At 40.8% G+C, this 23,680-nt stretch overlaps 1 protein-coding gene across 2 annotated transcripts in view; it reads right to left on the bottom strand.

The window, feature by feature from the left end:
* The window catches only part of ABCC3 (ATP binding cassette subfamily C member 3), a 49,171-nt gene that overhangs the window by 5,555 nt on the left and 19,936 nt on the right, over positions 1-23,680 (bottom strand). The window contains exons 7-25 of one of the 2 annotated variants that reach the window (XM_074888774.1): positions 22,390-22,521; positions 18,854-19,072; positions 16,355-16,532; positions 15,649-15,810; positions 14,486-14,578; positions 12,948-13,151; positions 11,563-11,709; positions 11,072-11,159; positions 10,005-10,071; positions 8,373-8,499; positions 7,853-8,029; positions 6,826-6,993; positions 5,893-6,076; positions 4,871-4,976; positions 4,056-4,209; positions 2,434-2,641; positions 1,548-1,858; positions 629-828; positions 398-524 (exon numbers count right to left, since the gene is read on the bottom strand). In XM_074888774.1, coding sequence (XP_074744875.1) covers positions 398-524; positions 629-828; positions 1,548-1,858; positions 2,434-2,641; positions 4,056-4,209; positions 4,871-4,976; positions 5,893-6,076; positions 6,826-6,993; positions 7,853-8,029; positions 8,373-8,499; positions 10,005-10,071; positions 11,072-11,159; positions 11,563-11,709; positions 12,948-13,151; positions 14,486-14,578; positions 15,649-15,810; positions 16,355-16,532; positions 18,854-19,072; positions 22,390-22,521 — 3,052 coding nt within the window. Of the gene's footprint in view, positions 1-397; positions 525-628; positions 829-1,547; positions 1,859-2,433; positions 2,642-4,055; positions 4,210-4,870; positions 4,977-5,892; positions 6,077-6,825; positions 6,994-7,852; positions 8,030-8,372; positions 8,516-10,004; positions 10,072-11,071; positions 11,160-11,562; positions 11,710-12,947; positions 13,152-14,485; positions 14,579-15,648; positions 15,811-16,354; positions 16,533-18,853; positions 19,073-22,389; positions 22,522-23,680 lie in introns of those variants that run through there. The other variant, XM_074888775.1, reaches the window with a different exon arrangement.

Raw genomic sequence — 23,680 nt, 5'->3', positions numbered from 1 at the left:
TTATGAATCCTACTGATCTGCCTGTGATTACCTGGACACACCGATGTGTTACGTAGCAGGCATGATGCAGGACCTGTTAAGCCCATGCTGCTCAAACGACCTGTCCTTGGTGAGCTCTCCTGATACTTCCTGAGCTTCCCGCATGCTGCCGCGGGGGATACTGGGGCACAGCACAACCTCGATGCTCCCAAAGTGCCCATAAGTCCTACTGCCTGTGAGCTTGCTGATAGTCTGTCAGCATTCAGTGTCATCTCTACTGTTTCCAGATGTCCCACAACTCATTTTTATTATTTCCTTATTAACTTCAGCTTTAACAAGCACTTAAATTATTGCTAATTTATCCATACCACCTACAAAAATGCAAACCCATCAATGAACAGAAAGCTGTAATACATACCTGTAATGCATAAGATACTGAAAGTCCTACCAAGCCAGCATTCAGGCTGTTTTTACCAATCACAGCAAAAAGGGCAGCAAAAAGGACAATACAGTTCCCCACAAATTCAACTCGAACGCCCAGCCACCTGGTAAAAAGGCAGACATAAGCAGAGTGGTAAACGGTTGCTTGGACCAATTATGCAAACATGGGACTATCTGAGCAGAAACAAGAAGTTATATGCCTTTTTACCTGTTTGATACTATGCCAGGATAGTAACTCTTCTGATTTTCATCCATCTTCACATCACTGATGTCTACGAAGGACTTCACTCGTCTATAGGCTCTGATGACACTGGCCCCTGACACAGTTTCTGAGAAGTGTGAGTAGATGGGAGATCTGCTCACAGACTCCAGACGCTTCAGCTGGCGGGAGGTAGCTACGTAGAATCGCTGCCATTTTGGGGGGAAAATTGAAGGGTACATGAAATACTTTCTCTCTTAATGAACAGTGACGATTTTTTTAGATTAAGGAGTTAAAGGAGATTGCTACTGATTCACGTCAACCCTCCAAAATATTCTAATTAAGAATTTCAAGAAAGTTGTCTTTGCTTCATACCACAACAGAGTATTGGGTAAGTGCAATTTCTATAGACTGTAAGTTGAATTTATCTATGTCCCTTTAAATTTAGTTAATATAGACTAACAAAATAAATCCATTTGTAGGAGCCTCATTTTCCAAGTGAAACATGAATTTGCATCTCCATTATTTGGTCTCTATTTACAGTCTATAAAATAAGCTTCATTTTTGCTCAGAAGTCAATAAAATTGATGCTATTTTCAATATTTTAACTCATCACCACCTTAAAAACTTGTCAATATGTCAAATATATACACACTTCAATATATTGAAGTGCACTGCAGCTCTATCTCTAGCAGTAGGCTTATCTGTTATCACTTAAAGGCAAAAAAAGGTTATGCCTATTTATTTCATGATCACATCTCACAGGACATTTCTTTTTCTCAGAGAAGTAAATCATGTTTTGTTTACATAAACATGTAGTTACTTCAGATCTTTCCATTTTCCCTCAAATTCATGTTGTTTTTCCTAAAAAGAAACATGAACAATGGAATGAGTCACTGCAATGGTAGTCAGACATTTTTCCAGTTACCTGAACAAAGAAGTACAGGATTGCAAGTGGAACGATAACCACAGCGAAGAGCGGAGTACTTGCTATAATTACAATCATTGTCGATAAAGAGGTGAAGAATGTTCCGAGGAACATCAAGATGGTCGGTGGGATTACTTCATCGATCACATAGATGTCCTTCGAAAAGCGGTTGATGATTCGGCCGGTCGGGGTGGTGTCGTAGAAGGACTGCGGGGTGTGAAATTTGTTCTCCAGCAGAGCAGCATGGAGTGTGCGGGCTGCATTAATGCCTCCCATGGCCAGGGTAAAGGAGCAGATGAGTACTATGAGGCCTAACAGGTGAAGAGGAGACGTGTTAACCAGTGAACTTGACGTTCCCGATTCGCAGCTCTTTGATTCTTGGCAGTTTCTGTTGCGCTAGAAGCTTTTTTTCCTTTACTATATTCCCTGTCCACCCTCCTCTTACCATGCACATTAGCACTACGCCATTGCGGTCAGTGCTGCCTAGGGCACAGGAACATGTCCTCTAGGATTTCACCATGCTGTCCACGTTAAGACAGACACACAACCATCTTCCCCCTGCTTTCTGCAAGCCTCCATGAAGTCCTAATGCTACAACTTCACCCCAACCCTCCAGTCTCTTCTGCACCTAAGTTTTCATGTTTTCTCTCCACCATATCTCTCTCAAGCTTCCATGTCACCTGTTCAACCCCCTCCAAGGGCTTCACAACAAAATTAAAAATGTTAGGCTGAGCTCAGACTTGCTGGCGCCAGGTTACTTTACTTCCCTTGCTTAGGATAGGATTTGGGGGGCAATTTTGGGCCACCAGCAACTGGTGCCATGGCTTTCCCACCTAATTCCCCTCTTTACTAAAGACTGAGACATCATGATTTCATCTGGTCTCACCTTGCAAGAGGCCCAAGGCAGCATAGACTCCGATTCGCATGGCTGTGTTGTGCTGAGTCCCATTTATCACCGGCTCGTTAGTCCAGTCACTGAGCCACACATTGGCCCCAATGGCAGCAGCATTTTGACAGCAATACAGAAAACATATCACTAAAGAAATGATAGGGCTGACAGCCTTCATGTATTGCCAGAACACCGTTAGCTTTACCTGCAAAATCACAAACCAAAGCTGGTTTGTACAACTTACACAATCAGGAGTTTAGACACATTTAGAGAAAAAAAATTTTTGTCAGAGGAACTGCTAAGTTCAAAACTGCCCAAACTCTAACATACCACAGAGGACAGTTCATCTGCCTGAGCGCCACGTCAGGGCAATAACTTTCAAAACGAGTCAGAAACTTCTCTGAAATACCCTTTTCCTCCATTTTGAGGAGCTGTATTTTATTAGTTTTGTGGGGTTTTAGTTTCTAAGACTATGCCAGAGGGGAAAAAAAACCCAGAAAAAGAAAAGAGGCTGATCAAATAGCAGCAAAGGATGGGTAACAAGAGCACGAGCCAAGTTTTTCAGGCACAAGCAGCAACTTGGCAGGCATATTGAGCTCAGGACTACTTTAAATGTCCTATTTAAGGAAAAGTGCTGAATATGTATATCCAGGTGTCTTTACAGCAACTTAAATGAGGTACCAAATGCTAGTGCACCCCAATAGGAACATAAGTAGATGATGCTTGGGACAAAAAGTAAAAGATGCTATCTCTAAGGTAGTGCAAAAAGGGAGAGAAGCAAAAAGAGACAGAAACTCAGGACAAAACTCAATCTCTAAAAAAGCATAAGAAGGAATAATTGAAAGAACAAGTGGTGTTGATCAGGGACTTCGAAAACTAAAATAATCCACAGAAACAGTTAATTACACGTCTGTGCCATGGACCATGTACCTCAGACTAAACAGGACACACTGAGCCTTCTGAATTGGAGAGAAGGGGCTTTCTTTAACAAAACCTCCCTGATCCTATTCCATCCGCTGCTTCTTTCTGTCCCTTTCTTTTACTTTTGTATTCTCACCTTCTTTTTTTTCCTTTTCCTTCTCTTTTGCCCTGTTCCCATTTCACTCCCTGGCCCTGCTTGGAAAATTACAGTCCCTTTTGTACCTATAAACATAAAATGCTCTCATAGACAGGGTGGCAGGTATCGTTTAGGCAGAACAGATCTGCTGGCACAGAGCCGGCAGCTGGCTCGTATAACCCACTGCTGCGGGTCATCAAATACCCAGTGCTGCAGCTGGACTCAGCAGCAGCCAAACACTTTAAAGCCCAACAGTGCTGAAAGCTCTGCAATGCAAAGGCAGCGCTGACGGACCGCAGCGCATGCGGTATCAGGTGACTGTGGCAGGAGCTGGAAGGGATTTTTTTTTTCCCCCCGAAGTACACAGCCCTTGCCAGGTGCAGAAGCCTCTGCCAAAATCCCAAATTTGAATGACCAGTGGCCACCAGATTAATGCCTAAAGCCTGCAGTCGTGATTTATACAACACGTTTAACAGAACTGGATCAAATACAAAAATAAAAATGATTTTTTCAAACAGAAAAAAAAAAATGTGGAAAAGGGGAGGGGGGAATCAAACCATACCGTTCCCGTTTCAGTGGTTTCAGCCTGAATAAGTTTCTCGTTAGGATTTTTTCTTGGCAGAGGAGACTCTGCTGGCTTCTTTTCACAGACTCTTCGTTTCGTTGACATTTTGTTGGGACATTCTCCTCCCTCAGAAGATATTACACTAAGTTGCCTAGTTAAAACAAAAGAGTCATTAGGAGAAAAATGGCACATTGTGGCAGTGCTAAGGCAAGACTGGGATGCAGCAGACTGGACTCACTCCCAGCTCTTTTGCTGAGTTCCCACACCAGCCTCGCTCACAGCTACGGGTGCTTGTACCACCCCTCTGGATGCTCAGTGATGCCAGAAATACTGTACCTAACAAAGGCTGTGGCAGGGCCTGGGCTCTTTGGTAAAGGCCTTTAGAGGCTTCATCGCTAACTCCTGAGCGTTTCTGGTTTTCACATCAAGAGTAGCTGGACAGGATCTATGGGTATGGTTATGAAAACATTTAAACAAGGTTCCCAATGGAAAGGCACAATGCAAAGGGTTTATTTACCATGCAACTGGTAGCAGTTTAGTGTTGTGTGGGTAAATACATACAGTAGTGTTACCTGAGAACCGGAGAGTTGCTTTAAGAAATTAGTTCAGTTTGGATTAAAAAGAGGATTGCAGGAATGTTTGATCTTCTTTGCATGTTCTTTCACATTCATTTTCAAAAGGACACTAAACCAATTTATTTGTAAGAGGAAACTAAGGAAACTAAAGCCCAGACTGAGAAGCAGTATGTAACTAACATCATTCAGATGTGTTTCGCCCCAGACAGACTATAAACACATGAACCTCATGTTTACCTAAGGAACTGTTTGCGGACCTCGTTCACCACCGGTTCGTTATCTGCCAGATCAGTGTGGATGCTGACGGTGTCTTCAGCTAGCAGGACTTCTTCCTCCTCCAGCACTGCAAGACAAGATCACACCTCAGATTTTCTGATGAATAAAGCAGAGAGCACAGAGGTGGCTATAAGAAAGCAAAAGTCATGAAAAACAATACCACAGCAGGAAAATCATAGTGCATAAACTCCCCCATAGTTTTGCTTACATCCCCTCTGTGCATCACTTCTCCTAACTAAATTGCAAAGATCTTGTGAGGCAGGTTGGCTGCCAAATGCATTTACATGACATTCCTTAGGTGCATCAGAAATGTTAAGCGATAGTGTTATAGCTGGTTCTAGCTAAATTCACTTATAGGGCATGCTCTAGGCATAATCTTGGGATGGGGGAGTCATGTCAGGAACTAGTGCAAGCCTCTGCTGTTGCTAGAAGATGCCATGCATGTTCCTCTCTGCCTGTCTGGAGAGAAGCAGTGCTGCAAGAGCGTGGGAACACTGTCACACAGAGGAAACATTTAGCGAAATGCTCTAATCTTGTATCATTTTATCAGAATCAAACCAAGCTGAAAAGTAACCCAAGATTAAAATGTCATTTGAACTTTGCTACATGAAAAAAACAACATATAAACCGAGAAAAAATACCAGACTCTGGGTAGCCCCTTTAATAGCAAGCCTAGTCTGTTCTTGGCTACTCCATTTTCCTACTGAGCTTGACCTTGCTAATTGTAAAATAAATTCCCAACTTTAAAACAATTTCTAACACAAGAATTGCTTTTTTCTAGGACAAACCACATGAAATTTTGAAAGAAATTTGTGAAAACATTTATCAATAACACAGATCTGGCGTTAGACAATCGTTTTCATGATAGCGCAGAAAGGCAAATGCCAGTCTGTCATGAAGAAGCAGGGGACACTTTATACAGAGAAAAATATCTGTAATCTGGTTGACGGAAAAAGACGTTTTAAGAAAAAGCAATACTGTACTTGTTGGTTCGTCTTCTTCGATGTCTTCATCAAGTGCATAATTTCGCAGGAATTCTGCAAAGGCCTTGTTTTGTTTCAGAAGGTCTTGGTAAGATCCCATTTCGGAGATTTTGCCATCTACCACGACAACTATATGGTCTACCTGAGGCAGGAAGCTGATGCCATGGGTCACCAGAATTCGGGTCTGGATAGGAAAAAAGAGAAAAACTCCACATCTCTCGGTTGTCACTGTAGGGACTAACACTACTCAGCAAGCCAAATACTACCACATTTTTGGGACAGGGAGTGAGTTACCATGTCAGTGTGAAATGCCAGGGGAAATACACTGTCCTTGTTAGCCAAATTAGCTTGGAAATATGTACATGAACTTATCGTGCTCCCTACTGCATGTTAATATAACCAGAAAGGGAAGTAAACCAACGGAATTATCATTCCCCCTTTCCCTTGTACTGATTTTCTTTGCAGTCCTTTCCTTTTGAGCTCTGAGATAGTCTGAGAAGATCATAACAGGAGTAGAAGGGGAAACAAAGAGATTGCAATTTGGTTGTATACTGCCAAAGACCTCTGTAAAATCAGTAAGCTGTTACAACTTCCTCACTGCGCTGCCTCCGAGTAACAACAAGCAATACAAAGCTGACAACCCTTACAAGTTTCTGCAAATGTTTTTGGAGATCTCATAGTAGGGATTTTAAAAGACAGACCAGGTTTCTGCCTCTACGTGTTCTGACTAGATCACATCGTTTCTGGGCATGCCTAAATAGCAGCTCACTGCAGAGTCTGTGCTGTGGGGAAAAGGTGTCCACATTGCCAGTTAAACACAGAAATTCAGGAATGATTCAGCACTCAAGCCTCAGTGGTGAAATAGCCTTCCTGTTACCCATCAGTGTTTTTGAGTTTGTGTGCATTTTTAAGAGGATCTAAATGCCAGCTTACTTTTCCTTTAAGTACCCCATCTGGACCAATAACTTTGTCAAAGATGTGCTTTGCAACATGCGAGTCCACAGCAGAAAGAGGATCATCTAATAGGTAAATGTCAGAGTTGCTGTACACTGCACGAGCAAGGCTCACTCGCTGCCTCTGCCCACCTGAGAGGTTGATGCCCTGAGGGGAAAGAGGAGAGAACAAAACATATCACACAACTCTGTTCCAACAACAGCTATGACTTTTTATGGCTCTCACCCAGTCAAACACACGGATGCTAAATTGAAACATGAGACACTGAAGAGAATAACTCACTCCGAGCCAGAGACAGGAACAGAATGCCTCTAAATCTGTTTGTTCACTGCCAAACTTCCACTCACCCAGCAATCTGGAGACGGAGTAAGTCTCTTGCTTAATAAGCTCCTAAAGGGAGCTGTTAAAGTGCAAAACTATAAAAAGGAAGACCATCAACCAGGATGTAAAATGCAAACATTCAAAGTAGGGCTGCGGCACCTGGAACATCTTCCACATCTCTCATCTTACATATAAATCCACGTATCCACCTCACTTCATGCTATCCGTCTCAAATTTAGTGCCTATGAAAAAAAATCTTTGTTGGTAATCACAGATGTACAAGTTTCTCATTAAAATGAGGTGTTAAGGGATAATCATACCACTTTTTCACTTGATGCACACCATATGTTCCCTCCCTTTTTATCCTTACAGGAAAAGGAAGGACTTTACATATTTCGGACAGATGCACATTTACAACTGGACAACAAATGGAGGATGCTCTCATCTTCCAGGGCTAGATGCGCAATTATGCACCACAGTACAAAGGCCTGCTTAAAGTTAGGAACAAGTTTAAGTCCAACTGCCTTCCACAAAAATGCCCCGCATGTTTCAGTGTTGATTGTAGCAGGGATGCCATTGTAAAAATCAAACCAAATCAAATGCTGACTTTACAGCAATCTCTCTTTAGCTAGACAGAACAGGAACCACCAAGCAGGTCTGACTTGAAAAAAAAATTTAAAATTACCTTCTCTCCAATCTCAGTCTGATCCCCTCCTGGCAGCACTTCCAGGTCAGTTTTTAAAGCACAGGCCTCCAAGACATTTTGGTATTTTTGTTCATTAGAAGCTTGGCCAAACAAAATGTTATCTTTCAGCGTGGCATTCTGGATCCAGGCTTGTTGAGGCACATAAGCAACAGAACCCTTGAACAAGGAGGGAGAAAGGAAACCTCTGACTTGCGACAAGCAGCAATTCATGCTTACAACTCTGATTAAAATCTGCAGCACGTAGATATAGCTCCTGTTTGATATACATTCACGTTATACATATATGCATGCTAATTGCTGATGTATAGTTGATAGAATCAGGAAAGTCATTTTATATAAAACACAGCTGAACAGGTGTGGGCACAATCCAAATAAACACACAACAAGCTGGCGTAGGAGCAAACAGAATTCCCTCTCCAGCCTGATGTACACTATAAGCAATGGCAGGCATAAGCAGCACATTTCCATACCATTGTCAAATGGATCATAAACAACCAACCTTCACAGCCACTTCTCCTTCCAGCTTTTCCATTTCACCCAGGAGAGCAGACACCAGAGAAGACTTCCCACAGCCAACAGGGCCAACGATGGCAACCAAAGCACCACTGGGGACCAACAGATTTATACTGTGGAGGAAACAGGCTGGAAATTAATTAAACATTAGTTTACTAAAGACATTATGGGTCTTTAAGCCAGGGCTGAAATATACAGTGACAAATCAGCTTGACCTCAGCCTGACCGGATACAGTAAGCATTGCTTCGTCACTGGTCTTCTCCCCGCTTTCTTGCGTACAATCAACTGTAACCAGGACTGTAGGAGTAAATGGAAACCCACCAATAATCTGTCTTGTTGGTGGTTAAATCAGTAGGATTGGTAGCAAGCCTTCTACGATCCTTTGCTGTGTCGTATCAGTCCATCAGCAAGCCACAGTGACACAAGAAAAACAAAACTGTTTCAATTAAAATCCTTTACTGTTTTCCCCACTATGTTCTTAAAAAGGTGCTGCTTTTGGTCCTGGTTTTGAAGGTGAACTGATACGGAAATGACTGATGGACACAGTCTCTCTGCCAAAGTGCCTTTCACTAATAAAATCAAGACAAAATTCCATCTGCACAGATCCTAATGCAGAACTAGGGCTCTAATTCTTACACAGATTCTTACCAAGCAGGTAATTAATGTTTTGAACACTGCAAGAAGTTTTTTGTTTGTTTGTTTGTTTTAAAAAAACACATTCAAAGGAGGAAAACTCAAAGGCACTACAATATTTTTCACTATTCTTTCCCTCTAGCTGAGTTTTTTGCCTTACTGCTACTTTAGGAAGTCACCAGGTAATTTTTAGGCCCAGGTGGCTAGCAATTTGAGCTGGAGACGCATGCTTCTTTCTGAAATAAACACCGGAACAGTCACATCACTGAAGTCAACCTGGCTAAAGATTTGGTTGCCTGAACCAAACTGGCTCCTTTGAACTCTAAGCCTCTTACTTGCAGGCTATCCGTGTATAATCTGTTAACATAAACTCAGCACAGCAGCACGAGCTCCTTGGACTGAGAATTCTAAGAATACTCATCAGGTTTCTGATAAGGTTTCTCTTGATCTGGCAACAAAGCATAACATCAGGAAGTATATGCTTCCAGGTAAATTTTGTTTGTATTAATTCAAATAGGCAATTGAGCAAAACATGCACCCCACAGTCTGGAAATGGCCCATCTACAGCCACAGGGATGAGTCTGCCACAAGACTCTTAAAAGAACAGACCACTGTTGGCACGGCCTAGTCCAAACCCAGACATCTCACCTGTCCTCACAATCCATCAGATCAATTTGATTTGTCCAACGTTAAAAAAATGTCTATTTAAGAAATTTATGTAGCCTTTCTGTCCTTTAATAGGTAACTATTTTATGATAGTCATTGTGGAGTCAAAGCCTTACAGCACTTTTCTCTAAAGCCTAAATACCATGAGGCATGAGGGTTAGCTGGATGTTTTAAAGGCAGAAGAGGTGCACACATGGGATGCGTGGAAACCTTTTCCAGAAGTGAGCCTGCAGATATTACTAGACATCTTTCAAACAGACCTCCCAGGAGCCAGAAACCAGGTAGATGATGTACTGCAAGTGCATAAAGACATCTTACTCTTTCAAAGATGGCTTAAGCTCCTTTCCCCAGCTGAACGTCGCATTTGTTACACTGATGGCACTGCCTGTATGACAAAAACACAAGAGAGAAGGCAGGAAATGTATTAGACAGAATAGTACGGCTGGGAGACTGGGAGACAGAGGAATCTTTATTTATGGGTGTTTCATGAACACTGCAGTTCCCTTTTCTACTGGCACGGGAAGCACAGTCTCATGACTGTGGGTCACAAGACAGGCTTGTTCAGAGTGAAAATAACTGATCTCAGCTTAAGCTATAGACTGTGAGCTCACAGCCCTGTGGAGCTAAAAAGCTGTCCTGCTTCACCCTGCCCCAGTGAGGCCAGTCCCAACATTCGCTGCTCAGAATCCCCATGCAACTGTTAACACAACTTTACTTAAGAAACTACTGTCAAATGGGTAGGAGACCACTGCACGCTGTTGACTTTGATGTATTAAATTGCCTCTGCACAGCTCTTGCTTGCCACACTAACAAGTTACAGATCTGCAGGATTTCTTTACTTCCTGGTGGGGTGGTGTATACCAGTAATTGCATGACAGCCACACAGCCATCCCTCCTCTGTCTTTGGTGTCACACACAAGAGAGGTTTCAAACCACAGTATTGCCAAAGTGCATTTCATGAGAAAACACATTTTTTTGAGATCACCTGGTTTGCTCATTTGTTTTGGGATACTGTTTCCAACAGAAGAAATCAAAACCGTTTATAATGTTCCTGAGCATCTGTGCACTGCAAAAGGTTTGAGCAGGTCTTGCTGTCCCACGTCAGTGGGTGCACTTTGTTATTGAGTGGTGTTAGCATCTCACTGCAGATGCAAACTCAGGCCCAATAACTCAGCTCAAAGCTCAAAAATATAGCCAGAAACCTTTGTTTTCCACATAGCCTGAACAACAAACACAAACTTTTCAAAAAAGCAGCTTCTTTTTTTAAAAACTAAGATTATGGCTATTATTTTCTTTTTCCTCTTTTTCCATAACTCAACCAGGCTGAAACAAATACAAGATGTTTGCTGTATTAGCATAGTTTAGAAAAATACTGATGTCTTTACCTGGAGCAATCACTTTTGTTTCCACACAATTTGGATCAAGTTCATCATGACTCAGGAACTGCTGAATTCTCTTTAGGGAAACGCTTGTCTAAGAAAAGAGCACGGTGTTATTTTATCATTCTTTTAATGGGGACTTAATGCTCTTACTCCTGAAAAAGAAAGCATGCAGAACAGCTTAAGCTTTCACCCCATGGGCTTCCTGAACAGACTCATTCTTTCCCTGCAATCAATCTTATGCTGAAATTCAAGCTTTTAACTGTGAAATTTCTCAGCCCAAGCTGAGTTCATCTGAATGAAGCAAAATTCACACAGACAAGCTTACTCAGAAGATGTCAGGCTTTCCGATACAGGGCAGCAGTAGAGAAAGGATATTAGAAAGAAAGCCTGCTAATAGGCAGATGCAAGGGATTTCTTCATTCCAGAAATCAGGAACATATGGGGTTCTTTTGTTCAAGTCGTTCAAAACAACTTATGCACCAGATCGTCCTTACCTGTGCAATGTTGCTAATGACTTGTGGAAGCATACTGAGGGGAAACTTTAAAATATTAAACAAGGAGAGGGAGACAAAAGCCTTTTCTGCATCCAGGATATTCTTCTCATTCACCGAGACATATACAGCAAATGTCGTCAATGCTACCTGAAAGCCAGAAAGTGAGTTTACTGCCACACGTATGTAATATTTTGACATTTTAAAAATCAGTCAAGCCTGATAAGCATCTTTGAAATAAAAGTATCAACAATAAAATTGGGCACATTCTCCGTTTCTGACCTTTTCAACATGCTTTAAGAATGACAAGTCATATGAACAAGTTGATACAAAAAATGGGCACGCGGAATAAAATAACTTTCGGATTACTAACGGCGACATTTAGTTGAACTAGGAGATTCAAGAAGTGAACTACAGAACTTGGGTAAATAAAAACGAGAAGCGGTTATCTGGCTGTGGTTTGGCTGCATTTCCAACTCCACCCAACCCAATTTTCCCCTTGTAGACTGCTGGCTACGCAAACAAGACACCGATCAATAGGAAAGGGAGTAAAATCCAAGTTATTTGCTGCTTCGCTGTATGACAAGGACCATCCAGTGTGGAGTGACGATCCTCTGCAGTAAACTAACGGTGAGCAGGAACAGGAATGTATATTTAAGGAAATGCATTAACTTTAAGAAAACATGAAAGAGGCAGGATCTTGAGGCCATTAAGAATATTTCTGCAGGGCTGGGCCTTTGATCTTGAGAAGAGTTGGCTAGGAATATTTTTGAAAAAGCACTTATCTGAATGTTTTTATTCACCAAAAGCAAAACCCCTTCTGCAAAAGGGATCACAGTGCAATGAAGTGGAAAACAAAGGGAAAGAGAAAATTGAGGCAAAAGCATTTCAGAACTGGCAATGTATCATTTGGGCTTCATTTTTTACATTAAATCAATCTTTTTTTAGGTTGCAGAGTAATTTAACAACTCCCTCTCCCACTAAAACAAGCAGAGCACTGTAACACAAAAGGTAGAATGAGAGCTTAAGACAGATACTGTTCTGACTGACTCAATTAAAATTTTTTTTGCTCTTTTTGCTATTCACAAATATCTCTGAGGTTTCAAATTCTAGTTCCAATTTGTTATGGGAAGTACTTTGAAGTGGTTGGAAATTCTCCAGAGACAGTTATTCCCAGCTTCCACTGGCAGGCTTTATCAAGAAATACTTTAATACCGATTAACAAAAAGGCTCTAGAGAACAGGGAACTTTGCTTCAAAGCATGTGAATAATTTTTTTTTTTAAAGTATTTACATTTTATTCCTATGTACATTTAGCAAGCAGAAAGCCTCATTTATCCTTCAGGGATGTACTGGTACAGCTTAGAAAGCCATGCAAATTCAATTTACCAGGAATGGTGCGCTGATCCATGCAAAGGTGGACAAAGAATTGAGATAGGCAGATTTTTTCAAAACTCGCAGCTCATTCTTTCGTATCTCCAACACTTTTTCTGAAAACGATGGTTCCCAAGCATACAGCTTCAGCACCTTTATGCCACCCAGAATCTCATTCATTAATTTAATGCGGGAGTCTTTATATCGCATTTGTTCCACCTAAGTTATTAGTAAACACAGGAGACAGAGTGTCACAGGAACAGCTAGAAGAGAGCTTTCAACATGTTGTCTCACAGCTGTGATGGTCCTTGGGCTATTTCTAAAGAGGATGCAAAAGGTAATTAAAGAAATCCAGACTGTCTACTGTGCAAGTCTATACCTCCAAAGAAACCAGAAATCAAAGAAAATGGCTGAAAAGCAGAGTATAAAAGCTTTCCACTCATCTTCACTCTTAGGGGTTACATTTTCAAAACCACCTTAAAGAAAGATTCAGGTACTTTACAAAAATACTACCCTACTTCTTCCTTTGATTTCATCAGATTTTCTTCTTTATACACATAGTTGTATTTCTTATGGCATCCCTTGAAAATTGTAGTTACTCCTAGTTTTCTTTTTTCCCTGAATATTAGAATACAGTGCTTCATTCAGTTACTTTAAAAAAAAAATATATCCCTCAGCTGTATAGACAAAACAAAAAACTGCGTTCACACACACATGCACACCAAGTTATGCAGCTCTGAGCATCTTATAATGGGCAAAGGAGAAAAGGAATGTTAATACTAACATGTCAGAATCCAAGAGATTTAATGGGAAGACTGAGTGTCTCTTTAAGGCATGTAATAATACCACTCTGTTACTATGGCTGTGCTTAAATGTCATAATTTATATTAGTTTTCCAACTCTCACCTTTTTTACATCAACAGCTTGGTTTGGGGTTTTTTTAAATCTTCTAAACAGTCACTGATAGGTTGCACAAGCCACTTATTAGATTCTTCTAGCACAAAGCCAGAGGGCACTATTATATTGGTTTTTTCAGCCTTCCTTGACTAGAGGCGACTAAGACTACAAAGAAAGAAATAAAGGATCCTTTTACCTTAAGATAATAATTCAAATTTAGCCCAGCTCAGTAGCAGTGAAAGTCAACACTGGCTATTAGCATAAAAAACAAGCTGCCAGGTTTCAGTCCCCATCTCTGAAAACAGTCATTCACAGCTTGAAGAACAGCATTTATTTGCCCTTTCTCTAGACACTCCTAGCAGCTACCAGGTGAAGGGATATGGAGACAAAGAAACTTCTTGCTAATCCCAGAAGCTGCTCCAGTAGTATGAAGAGCCACTGACTCAATGCCACACCTTTCCCTTAAAAAGCATTCAATTCACTATGGAAAAACTATCTGAGAGGATACAGTTATTAAATATATCAGTACAATCTCACTCCTAAGTAAACTGGTGCAAATGGCAGCTCATTAATGGCCAAGACAACCACTGATGCCTTCATTTCTCATAGCACAGCTGCCAATTCAGATAATGTCACCTTCTCTGCTGGTACCTTACCTGGAATGCTCTGGTTTTCATTGCTATTGCAGAGTTAAATGGGATAAGTAAAACCATCACGGCAACTCCTGCCAGCACAGAAGGCCCTAAAGCCTTGATTGAAAGAAAAAAAGGTAAGTTGTTGTTGTACCCAAGTGCTGCTGTTCCCTATGGTGAGCATTAAAACAGTAGGTTATAGAAACAGAAATGAATGCTTTACATAGACAAGTTGAACTCCTCCCAGTGAAGTGTTCTGATTCCGTAGAATAACTATGAGGAGGAGACGGAAAAATATGACAGCATCCACCTTGAATTATTACTATGCTAGTACTGGTGGTAGCAGAGCGCTTTGTGATTTACCTATTACATGGTTCCCAGTGGGAGGGGGAAAGTAAGTTTGAACTAATGCAAATACAGAGCTATTGAGCAAATGTAGAAAGGGAACAAATAAGCCACACAGAAGGAATTTTTCGATTGACTTCTTTCTGACCTAGGGAACTGTAATTACTGAATGAACCCAGTACCCTCAATATGAGTAAAAGCATACAAACTGCTACCAGAGTTCAGCTTACCAGCAGAGCTGTAACTCATAAAGCTGCTGCAACTGAATGGCTTTCAAGTCTAAATCAATGTGGTTATGTTGGTGCTACTGTTTTATGTGGTAACACTTTAAGGATGAAAGCCAGTGCTCAAACTGAACCTGGAATAAACCAGAAACAACTTCACTGTAGCAAAGGAAAAATTATGGTTATTCCAGGTGAGATTTGTTTCATGTTGACTTGCACAAAACTTCTTTATATGGTATGATATAATCTTTATACATGGCTTACATTTTCTACGTCCAGGGTCTTTTTTGTTTGGTTTGGTTTTTAAACCATTTCCTTCAAGCTCTCATTTGTATCAACTACTGGGAACACTGTGATGAGTCCAGAACCGATCCTATCAAAGCATGGTAAGGACAGAGGAGGCATAAAAGCTATCTTTTGATTCAAATGCCTTATCTTGCCTACCAGCTGAACAAAATAATTAAGAGACTAATTGATCATGTACACCAGTACAAGCTATTTTACAACAAGGCAGAACAATAAGTTTCTAAAAAAGCAGTCATGGGTCAAAATAACAAAAAAATAATAAGCTTGCCCAGCATTTAGATGAATTCTGAAAAAATATGACAGTATCTGTACCTCCCAGAGGAAATACAAAGCTAGAAATATCTGGAGCGGTGCAGACCACAACATGTTCAGGAAAGTCATCAGGTCCATGAAACGCTGGGCATCCACTGACATCAAGTTGACAATTTCTCCAACAGTCGATGAACGCTTGGCTGAGTTTGTGATGACTAAGGACTGGGAAATAAGAGAGATTCAGTGGATTCACAATCCACTTGATATGTACGGAGAAAAAATCCTCAATTATTAGCAAAACAAGATACTCCCCGAGAATGTGCTTCTCCAACAAGAATAAAATAAGTCACACCTACATCAATTCCTAATCTCCAAAGAACAAGAGTTCATGAAATGGTTTGCTTGTGAGCACCTCTATCTCAAGCAGTATGTAGCATTCTGAAGAAAACCTAGTTGCATCTAATCAACTCATACCACAAACATGCTGTTCTCCAGGATCCCTTTTCCAAATATTTCAAGTGAACAAATATTTGCCTGTGATATGTCTGATGACTTACCAGTACACCCACATTAAGGTGGTGATCACTAGAAAAGTCTGTAAAGTATGATAGAGGTACTCCTCAAAACTCACCAGAAACCCAGTCTTTTATACTCCAGGAGGCTATTCTTCTCCAATATGCCTGCTCTTCCCTGAGCATTTGAGAACTGAGGCCACTCGCTTGGCTATACACTAGTGTTCCAACCCACAAAATGCTTCCAATCTTACCTTTCGGTATATCACTCCAGTGATCCCAGTTCTCAGCCTCATCCCAGTAACAAAGCAGTACTGGAAATGCTGGTGGAGCATGAGTGTCTGCAGCACAGCACAGATAAACATCAAAGCCGCGATCAAAAATCCCCACCAGGCTGGGGCATCTTTGTTCTTAATGAAGCCGATTAATACACTGTTTTTCAGAAGATTAGGGGAGGAAAAGGAAAAAGGAACAAAAATAAAAAACATGCAGCAAGTTTAATGGGACATAACACAGCTTCTTTCAGCTATGGCATCCTGCCACATCCTCCCTCTAACCACAATAAGTAAACAGCTCTCCAGGATGCAAGCTGAGTTACGATTTTAGTCAAACAACATTGCAAAGATACAACAGCAAAACCTTAGGCTTTGCCAGTGAGAAAGTCCATTTGCAAATGAGCCTGCAGAAAATGAAATACGACCAGAAACTCCAGGTTTCCCCCGAGATCCAGCACCTAAACACGTGGCCCATTGTCTGAGCTCTGTTAGGCAGCCCCCCAGGACAAGAGGTGAATGACAGGACACAGTAGGACAGTGCAGCCAAGTGGGTGAAACCAGCTTCTTTCCCAAATCCTTTTCAAGCAGCCTGAGTGCTTCTGCCTGGGATGTTTTCTCACAAAAAAAGCTAGATTAAAAGACATCCTCCTGGATGGATGCATGAAGAGTTCTTCACTCCTACTTTTTTGGTAAAATGGTAGTACCATTAAACTGGCTATATGATATTTTATTAATAAGCTATTTCTTACTACACACAGCTGCTGTCCCCGTGAGACCTGCACACTGTCACACAGCAAACAAGCAGAACAACACAGGGCATTGCCATATAAATGCTCAAAAATCACATTTGTGATTTCAGACTACTGACCAGAGTATTGAATTGTCAAAATATGGGAGGAACAGAGATTTGACTCCATGGTTCAGATAACCAGCAGGGGGAAAAACGCATCTGGAAACTACCAATCAGGCCTCAAAGCCTTACATTAGAAGCATGAGGTTGCTACATCTTTCTTCTTCCAGTCCACAGAGATCTTCCCTCTGCACTGCACCAGTTGTTCATGCTGTAAGTGGACAGCTTCAGGAAAACCCCTTCCTCGTACTTCCAGCATGGGATTGAGTAATCTTTTTAGAAACATAAAACTATCTTATGTGCAACTTGCCAGACAGCCATGGCTTTTCCGTTTTCTCTTACCCCTAGCAGTGCATTTTCCAAGACTGCAGGAATTTAGACTTGAAAAGAAATTCCCCATCATATGCCTTGAGATACCACTGACAACATACCCAGGATTTTATGCAAAATTGAGAAATTCCCAGAATAGATTATACTTAATGTCTTCTCAAAAGGAAGCCAGCTGCCTCCTCTTCACTAGGGACTCTGGAAGAAGACAGACTGTAAGCTATTAAATGTCACCATACTGGGTCAGACCCTCTTTTTAGCAAATTTCTGGGTATGTCACTAACCACCCACAGAACAACATGATCTCAGAACACAGCTCCACACCGGTGTTATTTTTAGAGACACTCATATAGGAGCAGGGCCCTCTCTTCTCCCCTTCCCCACGTCCACCTGTGGCGTCTATCCAAACTCCATTCCTCTCTCATGCATTAACAGGACTATGTGCTTTTCCATTGATTTGGCAATAAAAAGTAACTGGTTGACAGAAATGCTGGTATTTCCACTGTTACCTTCTTCTTAGTTAATGACTGTCTGGTGAAATTCTCACTTTAAGAATAATACTAACAAAGAAAAAAATGTGGGGATCATGCAAATTCCTTCATGGATCAGGCTGAGCAACTGGTCCCCCCTGGAGATGGGAGGTACAGGTGTTCCTCATACAAGGAGAGTTTGAGGACATACCACTTTTGTCAAGATCTCACTTTTCTTTTTTTTTTTAATAGAACCATAATTTTCTTTCACATGGAAATTTACTACAACTGTGCCTCACACATTCTCATTGCTGAGCACAACTAAGAACCCATGAACTCATCTAAATGCTCCAAAATCTTTCCCAGATGACAGCGGCATGGCCAAAGCACCACATACTTGAGCATCACACTTCATTTGTGTATCAAGTCACGCTACAGCTGCAGCCACCACCAACACATGTGGGTATCAGATGTACAGAGACTCCTGAATCCGGCAAGCAGTGCTTTGCTTTGATTTCACAAATAATCCTTTAGAAATGGGGAGAAATTGCTTTGGACTGCTGCACGGAGCAACAGGTAATTTGTAATTCAAAGCTGTCTATTGATGATGGGCGATTTACGAATCTTGCATTGCGGTGAAGCTTGCCCAATTTACAGCTTAGTCCACAATAAAGAACTCCTGTCTTATGGCATTTCAGTGGGAAGGTGAGGGAGCATACACATGCAGCACTGTGAGGGAAACTACCTATGTATTTCAAAAATAAATACTCTGTGCCAAAGCCAAACCTCCACAGGGATTGCACATAGAAACTACTCACACAGTAAACCAACCTTAACAGCTGAGGGTTGACGAAAGAAAGTAGGTCTTGTATCAGCTTGAAGAAGGAGCCAATTAAGAAGTACGGCCCAAAAGTCCTCAACAAAGCTTTGAGAAAGGAAGGCTTTCTATTGTGCTTTTTGTCTCTGATCAGAACTTCGGCTTCCTCTGGACCATCACCAACATGATTCAGAACATGGTTAGATTTCTTCATATATGTCACATCTTCTTTCCTAGGGGAATGAAACAAGCAATTAGAGACAACTGACAATGAGAATGTCATTACCCTATGTGTACAGCACTGCCCTAACATCTAAAAGCCTGCTCCTTTCTTTGCTCTGCTATTGATTGACAGCAAGACTTCCAACAAGATCTAGATGCAGCCAGAGATAGGCCACTCTTGTGTAATACATCTTGTTTTCTTTTCTTTTTCTGCAGTGCTTGAGGTGTACTCCATCGGCCAGAAAATCAATCACCACGGAATGTGAATGTGGCCCAAAGGAGTAGGAGATGAAGGCTTGACTTCCTTTGGCAGAGGACAGAGTTGATGTTGAATCTCCAATTTCTTGTAAAGGAATCCTCTAACTGTTGTTATTTACATACCACAAAAGGCACCCTCACCTAGTCCTTCTGAGAACATATTCGTTATTCAGTTAGTAGCTGTAAACCTTCAGCCTTATCTTTAGCCTTATAGGAAGGGACAGATGGAAGAGACACCCTAGAAACAGTGAAGACTTAAAAGAAGGCATTTGAAAAATAACTTGTAAGTCCTACCCAGTGAGGTTGGATTTATGATTCTTCATAAAGAGTGTGCAGATTTCTTAGAGCTGGCTGGCTGCAGAGTCAAATAATTCCAACAGTCTGTGAGCATTCAAAATGATCAGTGGCTAACAGTCCACAGGTAGAAACTAGTTCACATCGTTTCAAACAAAGGCATGTGCAAATCCCAATTTCTTTGCAATAAAGTTTGAGGGCAGGGGGAGAACCTAACCCAGACAATTTTTTTTTCATCCCTAGACAAGAACAAACAGTGTTGTCTTTGTCCTTCCAGATCAAACCTGGGGAGTTTATGAGCAAAGCCTTATTTTTCTGGCAACCAGGCTGTTAAACTCAGTGAAAGATTTGAAGAAACAAGACTACTTGCCCTTGGCTTTGTGCTATTAAAAATGTTTATTACAGTGACCTAACAGCAACGCAATAGTTCTCTCGCAGCAAAAAATCCCAAAGGGAGAAAATGCACTTCTAGTGTTTACTACGGGTAGCTAGGTGAGGTCAGGTTTTTAGCACTGTGTGGGACTGCTCACACCCATTTGTTTAACAAAGCAAAAAACATGTGCCTGGTTTCTATTATTTATAGCAGGGCAGATAATAGATGCTGATTATCTCATGGAAAAACACACAGCTTTTCTCAATAGTGATGACAAGGCTCTGCATCTTCATTTTGTCTTCATAAGCATGGTCTCAGAAGCTAACTAAATATGAGGCAAAACAGATTCCAGCTCTCTCTTCTCCATCCAGCACAGCTCTAACTTTCTCCGAAGCAACTGCACTTAGCAGTAAAGTGAGCGAGTACTTCAGCCATACATGCAAAGAGATGGAAAGCAAAGCAAAAATACTCTTTGCATGCTTTATTATCTGTAAGAACAACTTAAATCCACACTGATCTGTCCTGTAACTCATTAGTAGCAAATGAATTATTAGCAATTATTTAGCAATAATTCACAAGACAGCTGTGAAGCAAGATGTAAAAAAGGTTTTGTAGGTTTAGGAACAATAGAAATGTGATAATCATTACAATAAAATAAGTTTAAAGCTTCAGCTATGCCAGAGTTGCAACTGATTAAGTTTTTAAAAATAATTACTACTACGTCCACTGAAAATATTTTCCATGACACTTTCAACACATGTACAACTTGACACAGCATTTTTAATGTCATAAAAGCTTGCTCAGAGTAGATTTAATGAGAAGAGTTTAAAAAAACCCAAAGTATTTACAACAGCTCCCAAGCAACTACCATTAATATTATTTGACACGAAGTAATTGAAAATACCTACTTATAATTGAAGAATAAGCAGAGCCACAAAGCTTTTAGAGTTACGTGAAACTCAGCAATCTGGAGTACAGTGATTTGCTTTGTTTCTGCTCTTTTTCCCACCTTAGAATCATTAATACAGTCACCACAGAATTTTACCTGAACTAAATACAAGCCAGAATTTATGGTTAAATTCATTGCCAACTGGCCCCAGTTTGTATGAATAATTTCCAAAATGCAATGAATCCCATGACAAAACTCCAGGCATGGTTTCTGGTTTCCTAGAAGAAGTTTTCCTGGACCCTAGGCACTTCTGCACAATGACTGTGCTCTTACTGTATAAAAGCCTGAGGGAGTAAGATTTATGTCCATGCAGCAAATGACCAGAACCCAGACAATGCACATTATTCCACACCATAAAAATAGAGACATTAAGAAAACAAAAAAACCCAAAGTAAAACCACAGGACACACAGAGCACTAGTGGACAAGCTGCTGGTGGTTAGTGCTGGAAACCTTTCAAATTTTAGCTGCGAAGTGAAACTCTCCACATCATAACCAGCCTTGCCAAGAACCTTCTAATATTATCACATAATAGGGTCTTTCCAATTTGGCAAGGATACGCACAGAAGAAAGCCTCCACATGGAGAAGAAATCTCCACAATGAAAGGAAATGGAAGTGCAGGCCTCCTCCTTATTGACATTTTTCATTTGAAACACACTATTATCACATCTATTTGTTTGGAAACATTTTGGACATTAACCAGTGTGAGAAGGAAATACAGTTGCACAATAGATAATTTCTGAAGATTAGATTAGGACAGAACAAGCAATAAAAAGGATATCCTCTCCAGCATGGATGTAACTATATCCAAGTTCTGACCCTCGTCCCATTTCCATCAGAGACTATGGGAATTTTGCTGCTAACTTTCCAGGTAACAGGAATAGGGTCTCAGCTCTTAAAGTGGGATATCTCTTCCCCTCCTGCCTTTCACATTTTGAGTTTTATATCTTTACTGCTAGGAAGTGAAGAGTTGCTCACTGCTAAGAGCCTTAAGGCTAAAAATAGTGTCAGGCCAAAAAACTCATGATGGGGAAGATGAGGAATTCCTTTTTGGTTTATGGTGCCTAGAAGTTGTGCTCTAACTTGCCTAGGAGGGAGGCAATTATGGAGTTAGGCATCTACCAGCTCAGTGATGAAAATTGTTAATTTTCTACAATCCAACCAACTCAATCCCTTCTGCTTACGCATCTTCAGCCCTTCTCCGCATGGTAAAAGGCACTACCTGCCCATGTAGATTTTAAGCACCTAGTTAAAAAGTGTGTTGGTGGTACACAAGCCCCCGAGGGCTCTTGCTTGCCTCTGCCTAGACATAACAAAATAAGCAAATTTGACTGTTAATATTAATGAAGAACAGATAGGTTGAAGAGGTTGGTGCCATTTTCAGGGATGAGTAGCTTATTAACGTTGAAATTACTCAGATCAATCTCCGTTGGCAGACTCGTTCACATACTTACTGTTTGCACTCTGCTTTTTCTTTGTCCCATTCTTTACTTAGTTGTTGCACAATAATTTTTGAAGTATCATCTTCATTCAGCGACCACAAATCTTTATCTTCAAGAGGCCTTTTGTAACCAAGAACTGCCATGCTGCACATACAGAGAAAAACAGTCCAGTTCAATTTGGCTAACAGTACTTAAAGCATTGCTAGTACCTCTGGGACTATTAAGCTAACAAAAGCAAGAAGATACATCTCCACGGAAAGGGTGATAATTATACCTCCATCTCCCTTTGTTCCTTATACTGATGTTTGCAATTAAGAAAAGGACATTACGTGTTTTGATTACATGTATTTTATTGAAAACATTGCTTCAGAAAAAAAAGGGCAATAAAAATCAACTACCAGAAGCATTTGAATGAAACTAAATGTTAAATGAATGAAACGTGTTAAATGAAAACAGTGAAGCTTTAAAAGTGAAAATAACTACATCTATCAGGAATAACTGTCAGAGTTGAACAAAATGCAAAAGTGATGCTCGAGTAAGTTAAAGGAAAATCAGATTTCTCTAACTACAGTTCCTCAACTGCAAGAGGAATTTTGTCAAGGGATACAAACATGTAGTTGCAAAGAATCTCAATGGGGAAGCTGAACATTCAAACTCTGGAGGTTTAGAAAGATCTCACGCTCTCACTAAGAAGAACTTTACAGGGCTGTTGCCAGGACAATGAAGTTGCACAGATGGAAGAATGAAGATCTCAACACCCTCAACCATTATGGAAAAAAATGGGTCTTAACATGACCTTTGACAGCTGTTCCACTTCTTTATCATGGAGTAATAGTAAACTCAATCTCAAATTTGCATCCTTAATACACATGCCTTTTGACAGGAGTTATCAGCTGGTGGCAATCATTTGTATATATAACCCAGTTTACTTTCCCTCTTGCACAGAAAGTGTCCTTACAAAAAAGCATTCACCCATGAACCTGAACAGGAAATAAACCTCAGGTGGGTGAAAGGTTGCCACAATTAATCTTGTGGAACACAGTCTTATGTCTTGGTTTAGGTTATACTCCAGCATGCAGTAAGCACAACCAGACTGTACACCCTGTAAGTCATGCCACAATTGTTGCCACTACTCTTCGGAGAATAAATCTGGGCAGTATGAACACTCTGAAAGCTGTTTCTAAAAAGGCAAATGCTAGAAGTGCTGACACCACTGTGGATGAAAGAGCATGCAACATCAACTACTTACAGAGGAAAAATCTCTGTATTGTCAACTCTGTACAACACATATCACAAGTAGAGT

The sequence above is a fragment of the Strix uralensis genome, chromosome 19 (genome assembly GCF_047716275.1).
Source record: "Strix uralensis isolate ZFMK-TIS-50842 chromosome 19, bStrUra1, whole genome shotgun sequence".
NCBI lineage: Eukaryota > Metazoa > Chordata > Aves > Strigiformes > Strigidae > Strix > Strix uralensis.
Note: the sequence above shows the minus strand (reverse complement) of the source record. Positions and strands in the feature narration are given on the sequence as shown.